The sequence below is a fragment of the Anomalospiza imberbis genome, chromosome 5 (genome assembly GCF_031753505.1).
Source record: "Anomalospiza imberbis isolate Cuckoo-Finch-1a 21T00152 chromosome 5, ASM3175350v1, whole genome shotgun sequence".
In the NCBI taxonomy this organism is placed as follows: Eukaryota; Metazoa; Chordata; class Aves; order Passeriformes; family Viduidae; genus Anomalospiza; species Anomalospiza imberbis.
Window position 1 is genome coordinate 69,666,412 of NC_089685.1, and position 20,636 is coordinate 69,687,047.

At 41.3% G+C, this 20,636-nt stretch overlaps 1 protein-coding gene across 5 annotated transcripts in view; it reads right to left on the reverse strand.

Moving 5' to 3' along the window:
- LOC137474866 (solute carrier organic anion transporter family member 1C1-like) overlaps window positions 1–20,636 on the reverse strand; it is a 32,745-nt gene that overhangs the window by 257 nt on the left and 11,852 nt on the right. For 2 of the 5 annotated variants that reach the window (XM_068191871.1, XM_068191875.1), the window contains 7 exons: window positions 19,980–20,144; window positions 18,168–18,363; window positions 17,029–17,194; window positions 16,140–16,321; window positions 12,452–12,516; window positions 11,153–11,270; window positions 9,523–10,084 (listed from right to left, as the gene is read on the reverse strand). In XM_068191871.1, the coding sequence (XP_068047972.1) occupies window positions 9,862–10,084; window positions 11,153–11,270; window positions 12,452–12,516; window positions 16,140–16,321; window positions 17,029–17,194; window positions 18,168–18,363; window positions 19,980–20,144 (1,115 nt within the window). In that variant the 3' untranslated portion in view covers window positions 9,523–9,861. Of the gene's footprint in view, window positions 1–2,147; window positions 2,949–6,709; window positions 6,773–9,522; window positions 10,085–11,152; window positions 11,271–12,451; window positions 12,517–16,139; window positions 16,322–17,028; window positions 17,195–18,167; window positions 18,364–19,979; window positions 20,145–20,636 lie in introns of those variants that run through there. The other 3 variants (XM_068191872.1, XM_068191873.1, XR_010999535.1) reach the window with 3 other exon arrangements.

Below are 20,636 nucleotides of genomic sequence, written 5' to 3' on the forward strand. Positions count from 1 at the left end.
TTAATGCCCTCAAATCAGAACTGAGAAATCACAGCTCACATGATCTGATTTGTTTCACCTTTCACAATACTCTCCTCATTTGAGAAAAGGGTGGAAAAGGGAGAGGGGGGGAACAAATCACACAAAGAGAGGTTTTATATGCTTGAATGCAGCTGAAAAAAGTTGGATGAACTTTTCCAACGCTGGAAAACGTCCATCTGCTTTCCCACTGCTAATATCTACTTCCCAAACTTTTTTTTGTGGCTATGCTACAAGGCTGGGTCAGCACATGTATCAGGACAAAAAAAATTGGCTTCTCCTTCCCTTTGGCTACTCAGACGTAGAGAAGAAGTAGAGGAAGGATTTCTCCAACACTGCACAGCTATGAACAAAAATGTTATGAAATAAAATTCCTGGTGCTCAGGGAAAGCTAGTACACAAATATTTTTGAGCAGTTGGTCCTCCGAAATTCACCTCTGTGTAACCTGAAGCTACAAACTTCTCCTCATAATTATGATACATTGATGACTACAGTGATATGCTTGGGGAGCATATCATTGCAGGGCACAGAATGGAGAAGTGGATTTTTTTTTTTTTTGAGAGTTTTAAGGTACAACATGATTTAGAATCTGGTGGCAGTATGTCCTCCCACCCTCAGATGACCCTGACCTACACAGATATCAGCTGGAGATGGAAGAGATGAGGGCTGGGGAAATTCCAGGCCACAAGAGCATTAGAAAAAAAGAGAAAAGGTCAATTGACAATTGATGACAACATACAGTAGCTGCTGAGCCTGATAATTTTAAGTATTCATAAAGTTGTTTTAGATTTTAGATTTTTTTATTAGCATTTTTCCATGTTTAATAAATAAAGGGTCTGGTTAAAAACACAAAGTATGAAAGCAAAAGTATGAAGCTTTCTGCACCAAACGTGCCCTTTCACTAATATGAGTTCTCTAAAACTACCATTCTTTGCCTGCACAAGCTACTCTTCTGAAATAGTGATCTGAGAGAGTTGCATTTGCAGAAAGACAAGATTAGGCAAGTAAATAATTGGTATTGTTTAGGTAGTCAATCAGCCTAAACACAAATTAACCCATCTTTCTTCCTAGGGTAAGAAAACAAACCTCTTTCCAAAAATCAAGAAAAAAAAAATCCACTAAAAAATTCTAAGCAGTACAGACAGATGAAATTTAACACTCAGTTCACTTTTTGGAACATTTGACAAATTCACTTGATTTTATGCTCAGTACAGCCTCTTCTGAGAACCACTTTGGGTGGGAGGAAACTAAGGCTCTCAACTAATAATCAGTGTGTATTGTTAGTGCTGCTGGGAGCTGACAGCTGCCAGGACACCACGGGAAATCATGCAGCAACTTGCAATTCAACTGCAGAGTGAATGCAGCCAGCCTTGCAAAGGACAGGTTTCTCCAGTGCTTCAGGGGACATGATCTTATAGGGGCCATGACCTAACTCTGGGCCTGTTCAGTAGATCTGTTTCTTATTGAATATTTAAAAAAAATCAGCTTTGTTTTATACCCCCTAATTACATGCAAATTACCATGGATAAGAACATCATCTAAAAAAACTTCCACATGAATAACCGGTAATACCTTTGTAATACGTTTACAAAGGTCAAGACAATGGTTTGCTGCAGGTTTTTTGGACTCTTAAAAAAGAACATGTTTGAGGACTTTTAAGAACGCAGCAAAGACAGTCTACGTCTTTGGGCTGATTGTCACCACAGTTGCACTCTCAGGGACTGTGACATCACCCAGCAGAAGAGCAAATCACAAATCAAGAGCCACATTTCCTCCAGCAATTTATGGAACTGCAGTGATTTACACTAACTGCAGGGCTAATCCAACTGACTGATTTTTAAATACACCCGTAGCAAGACTTTTGAAGTTCAGCTAACATGAAAAATGAGTATCACAGAGCTGTGCAGACCCCAGTGCTCATTGCTCAAGACACGCCACGCTGACAGCTCAGAGACAGACACACAGTGCAGGATGCCACCACGGAAGCATCGACACTTCCACCAGGACTGGTACAGCTGCTACCAATTACAGCAAATGCAACTGGAAACTACACAGATCCTGCTCCATAGCTGAAAATACTAACAACAACATTTCAAAGACAAACAAAGATTATTGAAGAGGTTCCTACCTAGGTTCTGCATCCACAACAACAGCAGTTATGCTACCACACAAACACTCAAAAGCCTGAGATTTCTCTCCTTAAGCAAAGCTCTGCTGGTACATGGTAGAAGAATCATTAACTTCCAACTCAAACCAGTATTTTAATCTTGTCTCCTCCCAGTTCTGCCCTCTGTTAAAGGTCCCAAAATCCATGTTTATCCACAGAGGTCAAAAGTTAATTAGGAAGAAGACATGCAAGTGTGTTCCTCTTGTACATTCTTGTGAAGCATCTTTTTTTTTTTTTTTTTTTTTCCCAAAAATTGTCTAGGTTAGAACGGTTCACACCTTCCTGGTGTTTAAAAATATGCTGTCCCAACTTTAGAAATATTCCTGTTTCCAGTGCATTTTCTTATGAAGTTTTATTTTCACAGTCTATGGCTAAAATCCATTCAGTTCAGATCTGCTAGAGCCAGCCAAGAACTTGCAGGAAGAGAAAATGTAATGCCTTGGATATATGGAAGAAAGAAGGTGTTCAAGAATCATTCATGCTTAGAAGACTGATCATATTTATAGTTGATTGCTATTAGCAGCAAAGGCAGGTGAAGTATGGAAGTTTATAAGGGCTTTGTGTACTTTGGAGCAGCCCTTTATCACTTACAACCCTAGTTCAAGGAAACCCGAACAGGTTTGTTTGGTTGTGTCCCTGCTGTGCATTCTGCCTGATTCCTGAGAGTAAGTGCACTTAAAAGGTAAGTCATTCTTGAGGCAGGTGAGATATGACTGCTGTCTGCCTGGATGTTACACCAAAATATCCCAATCCTGGTAGATCCTTCCCGCTTCCCTGCCGGCACTCTCACCACATCACCAGCCATTCCCTCACAGCTTAGTCAGACCTTGATGTGCTCTTGATAAGTCCATGCTGACTGTTCCAAATCACCAGTCCGTTGTGTCCAATAATGGCTTCAAGACTAACTTGCTCTATAATCTTCCATAAACCTCTGCTGCTATTTTATTGATTCATTTTGGCGGTAAAATTTTGTGCAGAACAATTTTTAGTTTTCCATGGCTAATTGATCAATAATGTGATCAAGGGGGACTTCATTTATCATTGCAGAGAAAATCCATGGTGTTAGCTTATGATTGCATCCATTACATGTAAATCTGAATGAAAAAAAACCCCAAAACAACCAACATTGCCATCACTGCAATTTTTCTAAAAGAGTTGTCCTCACAGTCAGAGCATTACTGAGCATTAAATACATGCAAGAGATGGAATTCATGGGCCTCTTTTTTCACAGTTAGTGATCCTTCATGCCCTGTTGTGGCATAAAACATCTGGTACATCACTTCTAGTCACAAGACAAGCGTGTATTCCCTGTTGTTTTACAAAGTTTTGTGGTGGAGCTTTGCATTCCCAAGGTTTCATTTTCAGGTTGTATTCAGATGTATTAGCAGACCTACCCAAGTGGGTTTTTGGCCTTTTAATCCTAAGCATCTGGAAAGGGATGGAGCTAAAATTACTCTGTTCCTTTGGAGCAGTAGAACCTGTAGAAAACGGTGCTACTTTCTTTTTCACATAAGAGAAACATTCTTTGTTTCTCTTATATGAAAAAGAAAATTTCTTTGTTTTCATCATCCTGACAAGTGAGGACAAATCAGTTTCTTCCTATTTTTTCCTAGCCCTGTATATACCATTAATTTATAACTTCCCAGGATTAAAGTATCTTTTGCACTCTGCTTTCAGTATGGCTGAGAAGCATTTTTCTGTCTTCAGACCTGCTGCTGTCCAAACTGTCTGTGGACGCACTCACAATCAAAGCTGACCTCTTGAACCAAGCACTGTTGATTAAAACTGCCGGAATGGGAAACTACTGAAGTAAAATCAGACTATGCTCTCACACCTAAAAAAAAGAGCCATATCTCTTTTTCCATCCAAGACCCACCTCCATATTACTCACACTTGCAGGAAAAAAATAAAATAAAATGCTTATGATAGTAAAAAATCCCCTTAACAAGAACACTGGGACTTCAGTAATTTCTGATTCCTGCTGAGGGTTAAAAGCAGTCCCTACAAAAGCCGCAGTAAGTCACCTTTAGTCACCTTTAGCTGGTTGCAGACTCCTCCAGGCAGAGGGTGGCAGCAGATCCCACCAGAAGAAGACGCTGCCAAGGCACAATTTGCAGGGGACAGGCAGCAGTAGCAGGGAGGTGCTGGCCAGGCAGGGGCCAGCTGGAGTAGGCAGCTTTGATTAGAGCCCTTCTTATTCTCGGGACTGTAATCCCTAGATACAGAAAATCAATGTATTTTAAAATTTAACTCTTTGTTAGCAAACTAAATAAAGACACACAGAAAGTGTAAGCAAATACTCCTGTGGTTAAGATACTACTGGACTCCTCAGGGGGTGAAATTAGCCTTTTCCACAACAGAAAAAGGATCTTTGGTGCTCCTGTCCCAGTGCCTAGTTTCTGGTGGGTGCTGTTGAGCTAAGAGACAAAAACAGCTGATCTGTGGTCTCCATCTTAGTCAGTGTTTGGGAATTTATCCTTCCACTGCTCAGTGGAAGTTTCAAAAGAACTTGATAATTTTCTCATTGATTTGCATCATGCATCTGTCTGGGGAAAAGCAGACTATGATGTGCTATTTTAATGATTTTTTTTTCCAATTTAAAATACAAAAGGTAGATATTAATGCTGGTAGTACAGCTTCTCTTTGCATTCAGTCTTAACCAGCAGCTTGGATTGGAGTTGTTACTACAGACATAGAATTAAGTGTAAATCATTGGCAGGTGAGAGCGCTTAGACCTTTTTAGTAGCCCATCCAAATGTGAGCTGCATCACAGAACAGCAGAAACAAAAACCATGCTGACTTCAGGTGAAACCCCAGGGCAAGCCCCCCAATACCTTTACATGGTCTGGGATATTAACTGAGCTAACAGGGCTGAAAAAATTAATATGGCTCATGTAATTGAGTACCTGGTGTTATATACAAAACCACTGCAATAAGCTGTTCATCTGTCTTGCTACACTAGAGCTGATCTTTTACAAGAATGGGTGAGTCTTGATTTTTTTTTTACAGAAAAATCTATCAGATGTCAGGAACATCCCAAAGACTGTTCTAGTGAAAAAAAAAAATCTATTATAATTTTATCCTGCTTGATTTCCAGACACTGGAAAACAGTCTGTCTGCACGGTTAAATAAATAGATTTTTTTGCTGACTGTACAATCTTATCATGGGTTGGTTTTTTTACTTAAACAAGTTTGTGTTTTCCCACATCTTATTTTAGAAGTGCCAACATCACAGGATCAACAAGAGGGTTCTGGTTGTGTACAACAACCTTTCAAACTTACCACGCTCAACAGCCATGAGAAAGAGAGAGAGTTTCCTGGCCTGGTCACTGCCCAGCTGTGAGAATGTGCTCCATGTGCTCGCCACTAAATCCTTTCCTTATTTACTCTCTTCAAAATTCAGTGAACTGCACTAATCTGGGATGAGCTGTTGGTTAACTAACCCCCTGATATTAGCCACATGTTGCTTAAGTAAGGTCCTTTTAATAAGCACTTTAAATCACCATTAAAGGGCCCCACATTTAAATTGCCCCTCATCATTTCTACAGCAGTTATGGACTTTTTGCCTTCTACAGGTTGATCAGCACTGGATGAGGAACTGCCTCATGCAGCACCTGCTTAGTGATGCTCCAGGGCACAAAAAAAGACAACCAGACTGGGTCAGATCTGTGATCCCTCTAGGCAACAGCCTTTGGGCTAGATTATTAATAATTATTAATAATGTTAATCTATGTTAAATTGCTTTTAAAGTACCCCTGCAACCTAGCTGCCTGCAAGTCTATGCACTTCATAGCTTCTAGAATTTTTAGTAACTTTTAATGTTTTGCAGAATTAAGCTGCATGTTGTGTCATCATCAGTCAAACCAGCCAAAGTTGTGCTGTCAGTGTTTTCTCTCAAATTATACCAATTGTGCTGTTATTTCAAAATATTGCAATAGTGCTTTCATACATCAATCTTCCTCATTACTTTGAGCATTTCCAGGAGGCAATCTATATTTATGCAGCCTGTTTACTCTTTGTGAGAGATCCACACCTCTTACTCTCTGTTTTTCAGTAATTCCCTCTGATGCTGGGATGGCATGGGCTCTATAGCTATATTTTATATATTTCTATATTAGATATATTTATATATTATAATATATATTTTATATATTAGCTATAGCTAATGGATAGCTATATTAGCTATATTTTATATATATATCTATATAAAATGCATTGTTCCCTCAGTCTTCTGATCTCACCTTTTTGCCTTTTTATTTGCTAGAAGTTCTTGAAGATTCCCTCCTGACATGATTAAAAATGATGTGCCTGTAACTAAGACATGAAATTTCATTTGAGAGCTGCATTTTTTGCTGGGAGGTAAGAGAGGAAATGTGCCTTTGGGCACATTTAAAGTAGATAAAGTATCCCACCTTTACATGGCACACAGTACTTCTTAAAAAGGGGGTGAGTCCCACTCTGGCCCCTAAGGCTGGCAGCAAAGTTTGGGAAATGACCTCAGCTAATTCTTTGAACAGTCTCACCTTTGAAAGTGAAAGGCATTTGCTTCTTTGCAGTCTCTTGGCTGTGGTTTAGGATCTCTAACTCTAAAAAGAAAAGAAAAGATCCACGTTTGTTGACCTTGGTGAGACAGCACCTGTTGCAGATCTAGTTTAAGATGAAGAATTCTGGTAGGAAGAGGATGACAGATCCAAATAGTGCTGAGATAATTTTTTTAACTATTATAACAAGTCCAGAATGTGTATCTGGGGTCAGACATTCATCCATGCATCCATGTTACTCCTTAAAGCACTAAAATAAAATAGCAGACTCAAAAATAGTTCCAAGTGGGAATGGTTTCTATCTACTTGCTAACTTACAGGATTATCATAGATGAAGGAAGGGAGGAGAAAAATGGACAATTTCAAAATATAGTGCAAATAAGAGTTACTGATACAAGTTATTTTCTGGTATTACTAAGGAAAGCCCGTATTTTAAAGAATTATTCACTAAGTACAGGCTTAATATATAACCAAAGGACATAACCCATGAAGCTGATTTTTTATGTCCTTGTTTCTTTCTGAACTAGAGTAGGATATGTTTATTTATCTTAATTTCTTTATTTGTCTGTTGTGATTTAACCCCAGCCAATAATTAAAGACCATGCAGCTGCTTGCTCACCCTGCCTCCACAGAGGGGTGGGGAGGAGAATTGCAAAAAAAACCCAAAAAGGTAAACCCCGTGGGTTAAGAGCAGTTTAATAATCAGAATAAAATAAAATAGAATAATAATAATTGCAATGAAAAAGGAGGAAAAAAAAACCAAAACAAAGAGAAACAAAACCTGAGAAAGACAAGTTTTTGATGCATTATATGGTTGCTGTCTGATATCCAGGCTGCTCCTTAACAATCACTGGTTCCTCCTGGCCAATTCCCTCCAGCTTAAATAATGGAAATTGCATTCCAGGGAAGGCAATATCCCTTTGGCTAGTTTGGCCCAGCTGCCCTGGCCATGCTCCCTCCCAGCTTCTTGTGCAGCTTCTCACTGGCAGAGTATGAGAAGCTGGAAAGTCCTTGACTTGGGGTAAACACAATTCAGCAACAACTAAAACATCAGTGTGTTATCAACATCAGTCTCCTACTGAATCCAAAGCACAGCACTCTTCCAGCTCCTCAGAAGAAAATTTTCTCTCTCCCAGGTGACATCAGTGAATTTTCCTGGCCCTCTTGCTGCCAGGCATGTGCAGCACTGCCACTGGGACAGCTTCATAGCTGGTGAGTAGCGCTGTCCTCGCCAGGACTGGTTCACAAAGTAGGAATCATCCCCGTTGCTCTGACACACACACAACAGCAAGCACGGAGTGAAATGCAGATATCTCTCCTTTTATATCCCAGTGTGCACTGAGGCTGGGTTCCTCCTTTCTCTCATGGGGTCTGACAGCTCATTTCTATGGGAAGTGCCCTCCTCAGGAGGCTATGGAAGGCTCCCAGCATTGCTCTTAACTCATGGGTGCTGGTCCAGTTTGACATTTTTTGCTGTTTTTATGATGATCTAATATGAATGAGACCTGAGATGGGAACGCCGATCTTTGTGATTCACCCCAACCACAACTCTTGCCTTAGTCCCATATTCATAAACCTCTAGATTATTTCAATTATGTTTGTTTAGTTCAACATCCACTGATATTGAACCCAGTGGGAACAGCCACAGATGTGCAGGACCTCACTGCCCATAGCCTCTGACACTCACCTGGGAGGACAAAGATCTGGGACAGGAGACTGGGACCCCAAATTCCAGGCCACTGTCAAACACTCACCCAAGTGGCAAATCTGGGTGACATTGGTTCTTCCTCTGACAAATGCATTTTCCCCAGTAATGGGTTTAAAGCCTTGCCTTCTGCAGATTTTTGGTGCTTAAGCACCATCCCGCTTGGTGTTCCTATTGAGTGGATTAGGTAGGTCCCTGATGGCACAGGGCAAACACTGATCATGGATTAAGCCCAGTGGACCCCACAGGAGAGGCAGCAGGGTACCTACAGTCACTGCTGGGACACAAATGATGTGACATGGGTTTGTTTTGCCAATATCATGGTGAAGGATGAAGCCTGCCTTTCATCATGTGCTCAGAAATTCTGGTTGCTTTAAAGGATATCCCTGTGGTGCCACCATTATCTTTTCCAGTGCAAGTTTTCTTGAGATTTTTTTCATATTAAACAGCTCTCCTTTGCATTGCCCACCCCAAATAAAATAATATCAAATATTGACAAAGCCCAAAAATGTCTTTGTTTCAGCTAGAAAATACAATAAATTAAAAGGAAAAGCCCCAGATCACCTGGTCTTTTAATTAATTTTAATTTTATTTTTCCCAAGCTGTCTTTTCATAGCTTTTTAAAATATAAATCATATGTATCTTGTATAATTTTGTTATTACATCATAAAGTGCATGGAATTATTTAGTACACTGAGTACTAGCAAGTAGCAAGAAACTGCTGGAAATCTAAAGAAGCTCTATTTTCATTCCATTTTCCTTTGGATGGTACTCTTGTGGCCTCTTTGTAACAACAACTTCTATTGCTGATTGCTGTGCTGTAACAAAAGCTACTGGAGAACGGATTCCCAACCACAACACTCGACATCCTAGGTGTTATGGATTGAACTCATGAGGTGCCCAGAGCCTCTGGCTGATTTTTCCTCCCAGCAAACCTTCCTCCGGCCCCGTGCCTCGCTGCTCGCCAGGACAGGCTCCGTGCTGGAGATCCCTCCACATTCCAGGTTGCCAAATCAGGTTTTGTGCCCCGGCTCCTCCTGGCTGGTCCCATGGCAGAGGGAGCTGCATGGCAGCCTCCCCACTGCCACTCACTCCCAGGAGGAGACCGAGGGGCAGCAGCAGCTCTGGCAGCTTGGTGAGGAGGGAGGGAGCTGAGGGGCGGCCGCAAGAACGGCGTCTGGGTGAGGGCACAACTGCACTTCCCCAGCCGCAGGAAATCCCCTCACTCGGCACAAAAAAACGGTGAGCAGTGTTTTTAGAGCTGTTCACGTGCTAAAAAATTGGTGGTCTTTGCTTTTGGGGTTCACAGTGAAAATTGCAAGAGGGTGAACGTTTTCAGGGTGGCTACTAAGATACTGCTTCACTGATGATGGATTTTTGCCTGGAACACCACTCACTGGGTAAAATCACGGTGGAGATCTCAGTTTTCCTAAAGTCTGGTCTCCTTTTCTGGCCAGTAAGTTGACTGAATTAACTGGTCAGTATTGACAAAATTATCTTTTCTGCTCTTTGTCCCACAGGCGCCTCTCTCCCCGTTGGCTGAGAGGGTCTCATCTTGTGGAGATGACCTTTTTCGGAGAACCCAAAGGACAGCAACACTGAAGAAAATGGACACCGTGCCCAAGACCAAAGTCAGCCCCAGGTACACATACCTGAGAGAGAAATGATTGATCAGAGCCTATGTCAAAGGCAACACACGACTAGAAGGCATCAAGGACACATTCATATTTTCATCAGGTAAGGCTGAGTAAGGACACTGCAATCAAGGGGATGACCCTGGAGAGGGGAGCTTGTCAGCTCACCCAGGTCAGGTAGAGAGCGGTCTGTGCTCAAGAAAGCGTCTCAGGCATTGACTAACCTCCACCCCAATGTGCTTCAGTGAGAAGAGCACTAATATTTTTAGGGCAATTACTCTATTTTTTGATTGTCTCACAAAGAGTACCAGTGATATCAAAACCATTTGATGGCATTTTTGCTTTATAGGCATAATGACAGCAACAACAGCAGCAACAATAATGTCATAATGCTTTATTAGCAAAAAGAGTCCCAGCTGAGGTTTGGCTCTTTCCTTCAAGTTTTTAAAACAGGAGGTACCCTTCTCTCATGTTTATTTTCCTTGTGGTGGGAAGAAGGGACAACCTGTTCTCCCATTTTCCTCTTACCACTGTTATTCCATTCTTCATTTCTGGAGGAGCCTTTCACAAATGCAGTTCAGAAAATTACTGTCCTCTAGCAATAAATTGATAAAGACAACTCTGCACTTAAGCCTCTAGATAAGCCAAGCATGTTCTGTGGCACCTTTGCCTTCCATTTTTTGATCCAGCTCCAACATGGAGAAAAAAGAGGTAAATAATAACTTATTTACACACACAGACATACTCTATGACAGCAGAGATATTGAAAGCTGAGGGAAACTTTAGCATAAAATTGAGATTTCAACACGAGGTTTTTTTTTGTGAATTATTAAGTGACAATTATTTACAGCTGATACTGAAATAAGATGATCAGCCCATCCTCAGCCGCCCTCCCCCACCAAGGAAAAAAAGAGGTTGAATGAAAAGAGTGAAATGTAAGCATTATTGTTAATATTGTTACTCAGAGTTTTTCGTTCAGTTTCAGATCTTTCACTCAAATCTTCTAACAGAAATTCTTCTACCTGTGCCAGGTGTAGACGTACTTTAAGAACAAAAGGTAAAGAAGGAATGGAGAAAAGCTGTTACCTGAGTGCACTGGAGTCATAGAGTCGGCACGCTCCTCTTCCCCCACATCTTTTGCTTCCCCATTTCAGGCAAGTGGTGTCTATGGCTACTCCGAAATACACTGGGGCTGGGATCCCCGCTGGGTGTATTGAACAAATAAACAGAGGTGAGAAATTTACTTTCCAGGGGTGATCAGTTTCGATCTAGAGGCAGGTTCGTGCAGGACATTCAATAATACATGCCAACAGCAATGACACTTGCACACTGACTGCTGGCTGGAGAAGATGTGCCTTGTGCTGCCCAGGCACACACCACCCTTTCCTCCCTGTGGGAAGCCAGGAAAACATGACCAAACATCACAAAGCCTGTGGAAGTCCCTGGAAGGAGTGCTGGCCACAGTTTGGTTTCCTCACCCTGCAGGACATCTCTGGGGGGAAAAAAAATGGAAAGGAGAAGTATCTCCTTCCTTGAGAGCAATGGAGGCTGTTCAGCTTGGGTGTAGGGGTGTCCTGTGTGTTGGGTGGGGATGAGAAGGGACAGAGACAGTGGGGCTGCAGGAATCCTCCAAGTATCTTGAGATCCTGCTGTGGCAGGGGCAAAACTGCTGCAGTTCTTGGGCTGATGGAAAGAAAAAGCCTTTTTTCTTGTGCTGATGGGGACATCCTGCACTCTGTGTCACCTGGGCTGCTGGAGGAGAATGTAAGCCTGGAGAGAAGATTGTGGCCTGCAAAGGTGTAAGGAAGAAGCCAACAGCTTGCTCTGATGTAATTTCATCCAGTTCATCTAACTCTGCTCATGTAAATAGGGTGCTTGCCTCTTGCTAATTATTTTTTTTTTTTATGAAGACCTAGAGAATTTTAGAATTTCCAGTTCATTTGCATCTCATGTCACCCTTGATTTCAGGTGGCTCTACCACAAGTCTGCAGTGAACCCTGCCCCCAGGCACACCTGTAGTCACATTAATTCCCTTAGAAACTAATGAATATATGCCTGAAAAGCAATCACAAATTCTCGGCCACAGCTGTTCTAATATGCTTCTTGCTGAGTAAGGGGACAAGACGTAGTTTTGATGTTAGCTTCATAGTCGACAGGATCACATCTCTATAAATATTGGCCTTGTGTATTTTAATTATACCTAAGACATAATTAAGTGTTTTATGAAGTACAAAGCAATTTCCTTTTTCCATCCTTTTTTCCTAAAATCATATGATATCTATTTGCAGATAGACATTGTTCTTTCCAACAATCAAAGCTGAATTCCAAGAGAAATGATTAGTGAGGAGTGTATTAAAACTGACTCAGGAGTACAAATGGACTTACCAAGTACTCTTATTGCCAGGGTATAGATACCAAGTGCAAATGATTTCAAGTGGGGCTTAATACATCTAAAAATAATAATAATAAAAGAAGTGTTAACTAGAAAGAAAGCATCAGGTGTATATAATTAGAATACAAATAGAAAGCAAGAGAAAGGAATGTGACCTTTTCCTCATTAATATCATGGACTTTTACCAAACTGCAGAAATATGTAAAAAAGGTAATAAAACCAGAACAGCATCTATGAATTCTGAACATCTATGTTCAACTTCACATTTTAAGATGGTTGTGGATTTTCAGATGATATCAGCACTTAGGTGTTACTAACACAGGACAAGAAAATTGCTAGTGAAGTCATGCATCCATTGGATGTTTTTATTCAGTTAGACACTCCCTGAAATTCAGGATTAAGTCCCAGGCTAGTACAACAAGGTATTTAGGCACTCACTTTTCATTGCACCCTATCTAGATCAGGATCACACTTCCTGTAAAGGTAAATCCTCCAGGCCATTCTCTGACAGAGCAGATCATTTGCATTTGGACCCCTCTAAGACTGCAGGGTGAGTCCCACACAGACATCCAGTTCTTCTGGCTCCAGATGAGCCCTGCTCCAGCCTTAGATCATCATGCTGGCTCCTTGAGGGAGGCAGAGGTGGTGGGCAGGAGAACAGCTGCCTTTCCTACCCCTGCTGTCAGCAGGGTGTGCATGGAGGCTCTCAGACTTGTAGGAATCACCTGCTCCCCCACCAGCTGCTCAAACCTGCTGTATCTCCAGCACGTACCAGACTGACTATTACAATGTCTAATCCAGCACAAATCTGGCTGTATGTTTGATTTTGGCAAGTGGACAGTACGGTCAAAGAAGGACATTTTCGGTACGTGGGGTAACACGTATATCAATATGGTAATTAATAAAACTTCTGTCACAGTCACTCTATTCAGCATAAATCAGGAAAATGAAATGGGCTGAAATTCAAACTGTCACTGTGGATGAACATAGCACTCTGAAGGAACAGTCTGTATGGTCTGAACTAGGGTGGCCTCTGCTCCTGCAAAAATTAATGTAATTGGGAATGTGTTAAAAAAAATAATAAAGACATTTCAGAACTAACATTACAGTTCCTCACCAGGGGTAGTTTTCAACACTTTATTCTCGAATGTCCTGGCCATGTATTATCATCACACAATCTGTTGATTGTGGCTCATACAAGCACTGCCCTCTATGAAGGCATGACTGTAAAATAATTTTAAGTTGGAAGAACAGTGTCTTGCTCCCCTACTAGACACTTGCTACACAAGCACTCCTCAGCCTAGAGTCCTCCTGAACAAATCTGAGGGCATAGAAAGCAAAAAGTGGAAAATAAAACCAATAACTGGATATTTGATATGTGTTTCACAGGATTTATATCCTGCAAAAAAATATTCTCTTGCAGATGAAAAAAAATATTGTTTTATTCTTTGTATTGTCTTTGCAAGGAAACAGGAACCCTTTGTGATCCTGAGTGATAGCCAGACCTCTTAGGGAGATCTGAGACTTCCTTTTCACTGCCTAATCACCTGCTATTAATAGCTGGTGCTTTAACAACAGCTATCTGAACTGAAGGGGTTTTTTCTCAAAAACTTCACGGCTTTCCCAACTTCCTTGGCTACTGTAATTAGACTAATACCATCAAAATGACATTTCAGCAAATGACTTGGTCACCAGCTGTAAGCATATTTCAATGACTTCACTGTGCAAACCATCAAAGTAAAACTTCACTACATCTTACAGGCTTTTAGGGATTTAGCTGTATTTGTCCTCCATGGCAGGTGCAACGCTATCTGCTCATCTGAAAACATCAGCTTGCTTAAGTGCTGGAATCTTAACAGAGATGACTGAATACTGAATAATTTTTAAAAGTGATCACTGGAAAGAAATACATAACGAAGCCTGCAACTTAACCTTGGGACTATTTGTGTTCAAGGAAAATTTATTTTCCTTCTGGTGACAGAAACACACTTTCAATTCAGCCAGATTTGTGGAGGAAGTCAGTCAGTGATGGATTTCAAAAAAGACAAAACTAAGCATGAGCTTAAAGTGCAGTTGTGCCCACAGGTCATTTGCAGTGCAGAAAAAAAAAATAAAAAAAGGATTGAACTTACTAAAACATGTTTTATTTAGCTGCACATCAAAGGTGGATGCCTTCAATCCAGCAGGAAAACACGTAACTTCTCAGTTTCACTTAAGTGTCTCTCAAAGTAAAATGATTTTCAACAGCAATAAAAGCATTGGAGCACAACCAATAAAACTGGTTTCTGATTTCATATAAAAAGTGGTTTAGTATTGTAACTGAAAACCTTTCTAAGCTTCTCTGACTAAATTGATTAAGCAGTAAGACCCCCAAGAGCAAGTTCTTAGGGCTGAGAAGGGCAGGCAACTCCGTGTGATTTAAGCTTGTACGTGTTCAGTTATGAACATCTCCCAGACACTCATTTTTTTTATGCAGAGGAGACAAGAAGAAAGCAGGAGGTTGAGCATGACTACCAGAGTTTTGAGGCCCTGTGTGGTACCCGATTGGTACATTTTCCATCATGTCTTATGGATAGAAGGAGACATGATGTAGAAGGGAAGGGGAAGGGAACTGCATCCCTGCATAGCTCTATGCCCATATTTATCCAATGTGTCAGAAGCAGCCACAGAGAGCAATCTGGCATAAACCCTGAAGGCTTTGCTGCAAGCTCTCCACTCACGAATCATCCTCCTCTTGGCGCAGGGACAGCTCAGTTGTGCAGAAGCTTCAGCAGAAATGGTCTAAAGTGGATTACAGTCTGATTGTTCTTGGAGTGAGCCCTTGGGGAGAGAGAAATGCTGTGTGGTTTTGCAGCACTCAGTGGTAACCCTGCAAGGTGTGTGAGGAAAGCTGGGCAGCTTGTGTACACCTCACTGGCAGTGTTCATGCAGGGCAGTGGAGAAGGATCCTCACCGCAGCCATTTCTGAAAGTCTCTGCGTGAATGTTTATTCTGGTTCAAGGACTGTGATGGAACTGTAGCTGAAGTCACATTTCTTTATTTAGGTTTTTCCATATGGCCTATGTTCAGCCAGCTCCAACACTGGCACTGTCCATGTGGTATAAAGATACCAGCAATGAGACAGGGCCTGGACCAGAAAATTGAACTCAAGACCAAAGAGAATTTAGGAGCAAGAAAACACAGCTATAATACTAAAGATTAGTTAGACTGGATTTACTCTTGTTTTGTTTGAGAAATAGAATGTGCCCATCTGGAAATAATTTGGAAAAAGGAACTGAGAAAGGTTTCCAAAACAGAGCAGAGCAGGACTTGAATTCCAAAAATTGCAAGTAGCTGACAAAAATCCAGATTAAGCACTTGTAGTATTAAATGCTTTTGCACTTGCTAAAATTAGCTTCAGAGCTTACAGTGATGGACAAATAGTTCCAGCAGTTAAATATGCATTTGGACAAGCATTCAATAAATCTGTGATTATCACAATAGGGAAAAAAAAATCTCATGCTAAAACAATTGTTAAAACAAGGAGAAAAATCTGGGAGAGACCAATTATATGGAACATGTCACCTTGCATAGCTGCAAAACATTTCCCAATACTAGGAATACCAGGAGGGGAGGGAGTACCAGTCATGTGTCAAAACACTTTGAAAAAATTTGGCAATGCTAGCAGGAATTCTTTCTTACCTTAGAAGCAGTATGTATCCGGGTGTGCCACCTACTGACAAAGTGTATGAAGTGATAACTGATATTACTAGAAAATACAGAAACATTTTGGGACACTCATTTCCTTTTTGACATGGTCCCACCACAGCCGAGGAGCTTTGTGGAGATTCAGAGGTTCCCACGCAGCTGCAGTTAAAAAATACCTGGAAGAGAGCAGGCAAAAGCGTATGAAAACCTAAATGGTGGAGAAGTGGATGTTTAGGAATTGCACATTCTGGATGGCTGAAAGTTTAAGTCCAAAGTGGGAAATGTTTTATGAAAGGAAAAGGCTTATACAATGAAGGAGAAAATGATAAAGTATCTACTGTTGATGGATCTAGTTATTAGGGTTTTTTCCAATAGTCTTGGTAGCCAACAACTCAAAAAAATAATAATAATAAAAAAGCCTCCAACATTCTCTGCTTGTGATTTCTGCTGGCAACAGCAAGTGAGAAAATTTTAAATGTGGGTGCCAGATTGCTAAAAAACCCTGAGGAGTTCGGGGATGAGGAGGATGTGCCATGCTCAGTTTAAACCCACTTACTCTGACGCCTGGTTGTATCAGAAAGAGTGATCCCTCCTCACGCAGAAATGAAGGATTGTCTTACGGTGTTTTTCCTGGAGCCTTGTATCATAAAGATCCCACCTCATACGGAAATGAAGGATTATTTAATGGTGTTTTTCCTGGTGCCTTGTATCAGAAAGACCCCACCTCACATGGAAATGAAGGATTATTTTACGGTGTTTTGCCTGGTGCCTTGTATCAGAAAGATCCCACCTCACACTGAATGAAGGATTATCTTACAGTGTTTTTCCTGGTGCTTTTTTTCAGAAAGATCCCACCTCACACGGAAAGGAAGGATTATCTTACGGTGTTTTTCCCGGTGCCGTTGGATGCCCGGCAGCCGGCGAGGCAGGCGGACACGTAGGTAACTCCATTCTCCCCACAGATGGGGTCCCAGTCGTTCCTGGAACAGGAGCAGCCTGAGTTGCACTCTGAAAACAGGGCTTGCTCGTGATCACTCATCGATTTGGACCTGTGGAAAAAGAGAAGCTGCAAAGGTGCTGCCCAGCAGATGTGGAGGAAACCACGATCACCTCCGGGGCTAAGCTCTCTGCCAGGAGCACCTGGCCACACCTTCCCTCTGTAGCCCCTCAAAGGTTGTCTCTTCATATCCACACAGCAGTGTAAATCCTCATTTCTCTGTTACCACATTATCACACCCCCTACTGTGAGACAGCATTTACTTTATTAAGGGGGATAACTACCAATTTACATTCATGCATTTTCTCAGATTTTCTAAGGTTTTAGTTATGCAGCTTTAACACAACTAGGCAAGTGGCACAGAAGGGAGTGAGTTACTCATGGGAAATCGTCTCTGTAGAAGTTAGCAAGGAACTTTTCAGAATGGGATTCATCCAAACTGAGTGTCTGATACCTTGCATGACAGCTCTCTGTCAAATTCAGTCATCAGAAAACAGTGGAGCAGCTACCAGAGCTGCTGTGAGTCAGTGCTGGAAACTCCTCCCAAAAAGTTAGTTTTACAGAGTAATAGCATGGGTAAAATGTTAGCCTCAGGTGTACCTCATGGTTAATCCATGAATCCTTAAGTTTTGAGTTGAAAGGCTATTAAATGCCATTCATTGTTCAGTGGCACACAAAGGCAAGACAAAATTAATCGAATCTCTTCCCCCCTACTGAGCTACTCACATTTCTAGGAATCACTGGGCTCAAAAGATGGGTCCCATGGCAATAATATTTAAAAAGGAATCAGAAAAATAATCTGTACTTGTGATATAAACCCCACTGGTTTATGGTGTAATCATGAGAGGGTCGTGATACAACGCCCGCTGGAATGGAGTGGTTTCCACTGATTTGAATCAAATTTCTGGGAAGCACATTCAGGTCAGTCACTCTCTTTTCAACAATATATACTCTGTGAAACAAAATGAGGAAGGAGTTTGGTTTGCAGTAGCCCTTCCTGCTGAAGCATGGCCTTGCCAGCATACCCATGGTAGGACACAGTCAGTCCGGCCACCTCCGAGTTCTCACAGCCCATCGCAAACAACGAGAGCAGCAAAAGGTAACCAAGGAAAGATGATCCCAAGGAAAGCTTTGCAGCCCCTAAAACGCCGACTCCGAATCTTTTCATGATCAGTCCTCCAGAGAATATGCCAAAGGCAACAGCAGGAATGTTAATAAGACCTGAAATCAAAGAAAAAATTCTGTATTAATGGAAACCCCAGCTCAATGGGCTAACCTTGTCAGCCACAAAAACAGCTGCAGCAATCAGATGAAGGAACAAAACATAAAAGATCTTCAGTCAGGGCTTTTTATTTTATCCAGACTTAGACTGATCCTTGAAGTTTTACAAAGGTGCTGGGACAGCTTTGAAAAACTTCCTCCCAAGGACATGTTTCTATGCTGGTTCTTTGACAGAGAGATTATGGATAAAGTTTAGATAATGCTCTTCCAATTTCTTAAGCTAGGTGTTTTTTTCCACAATTAGTTTATCAGTGGAGTCATCTGCTCATTCCTAGAGGACAAATTTAGTTTTATCTAATGTTATGAAAGCCAGAGCAAGACCTGCCTTTTGAATTTTTTTTAGTGCTTCAAATTGCTCTGACAATTTTGATATCTATCAGAGATTGGGATAGAAACTGTTTTTCATAAAAAAAAAGAAGAAGAAAGAGTAAAAGAGGTTGTGAAAGAGAAATAAACACTGTGAGTTTGAGTCAGCCCTCAGCCCTTAGGAAGGGTGGATTTGGAGAGAAAGGAAAAGGAGGAAGAAAAATCACCTTATTGCAGGGACAGCCACTCACAGGATCCTTCCCTAACCAAGCCATCACACTCTCTGTTTGATATAGTCCCTGTGCTCAGAGAAATCAAATGGTTCTTAATCCTCACTCAGTTTGCACATACCTGAAAGCTTAGCTCCAGAAAATCTTTAAATACAATGAGAAGTACTACACTGAATGTAGGGATTGTTTTCTGGACTTTCTTTGGCCATCAACTGTACTTGAAGATTTCTCCTTGCTTTGAGGAGTTTCGTGCCAGGAAATTCCAGCTTCTATCTTGAACGGAATTAACATAGCACAATGGATCATTACAGCTTTCCTGCACATATATACCTCTGTTGCTGTGCAACTAATGCTGCTCTGGAACAAGGCAGCTCCCTCTGGGCTGGGGAGATGTAAACCTCTTTGCTGCTTAATGCTATTGAAGCCCTGCACCTCTGGAGGTGAACCCCACATGCAGGTTCAGGAACTGGGCAGTCAAGTCCACCCTCATGAAGTCAGCTACAAAAATGTTGATCTCTGTACCCAAAGGTTGAAGCAGCTTCTCTCTCTTGCACTGTAAGGGACAGCTTGGGATATGACTTGTCCTCCTTTTATTTAACACCAATCTCTTCAGAGGGTCACCCATAGCACTCACTGAACTGATCTTCCTTTTGTTGAAATTATTGGGAAGCCATCAGGGCAGCAGATCTGTCTGATGATAAATTTATGTAAACTGTTTTAAAATGATTTCTCAGTTATTTTCTTGCATTGTGCATACATTACTTTTCAAATTTCCAGCTAAATGGGAATTAAGATATCAAATCATGTAGAATTTACAGTAACTCTTGCATAGATAAACTCAGAGTTAATTAGTGCTGAAGGAGAAATGAAATAACTTACCTTCTAAGAGCTATTACTTAAAGGGAAGAAAGGAGGGAGAAGAAATGAACATACCCTAAAAAAAATACAATTCTTCCTATATGTATATGCCACTCCTAAAACGTTCATTTTAAAGATATCAAGAAGCAGATATAGCATTACCTATAACAAAGTTAGTTTTTGAAGATGTCTGCCCATATTGTTGCTCAATATACTTTGGCTTATATGTCACCATGCCAATTAAAGAATTGAACTGAATAATACTTGCACACAAATACAGAATGTATACTGGATTCCCAAAGAGGTTCTTCAGTGATGGCAAGAAGTCTGCAAGACAAAACAGCAGAAATAACAAGCAGGCCAGAGAGAGAGAATAACTGCTGTGAGTAATGCTTTCTAACATGTGTGCACCTTCCAAAACACCCCAAACTGCAAAACCTTTCAGAGAGAATCTGTGGAGTTCCCTGATGCTCCTAACAGCTCCCCCATTTCTGGGTGGAGGAACAGCGGAGCAAAACACTAAGCATCAATTCCCCAGAAGAGATATCTTGCTTTAAATACCTTCTTTCCATCATAAACTAGGAATGATTTGGTTTCTAAGTGTCCTCAACAGCCACAGCATTGTTTAGCTTAATTTGAGGCACAGAGTGCTCAGCACAGCTGACAGTAAGCACAGACATATTGAGGTGCAGGTTCAGGTTCTGAGGGAAAATGCTTTTGGCAAAGCATGGCCAAGGAAATGCAATTGTGCAAACCAGCTCCTGTCTCAATCCAGACAGCCTCCTCTAATACTGCAGCTGCTCTGTGCCCATCTATGTT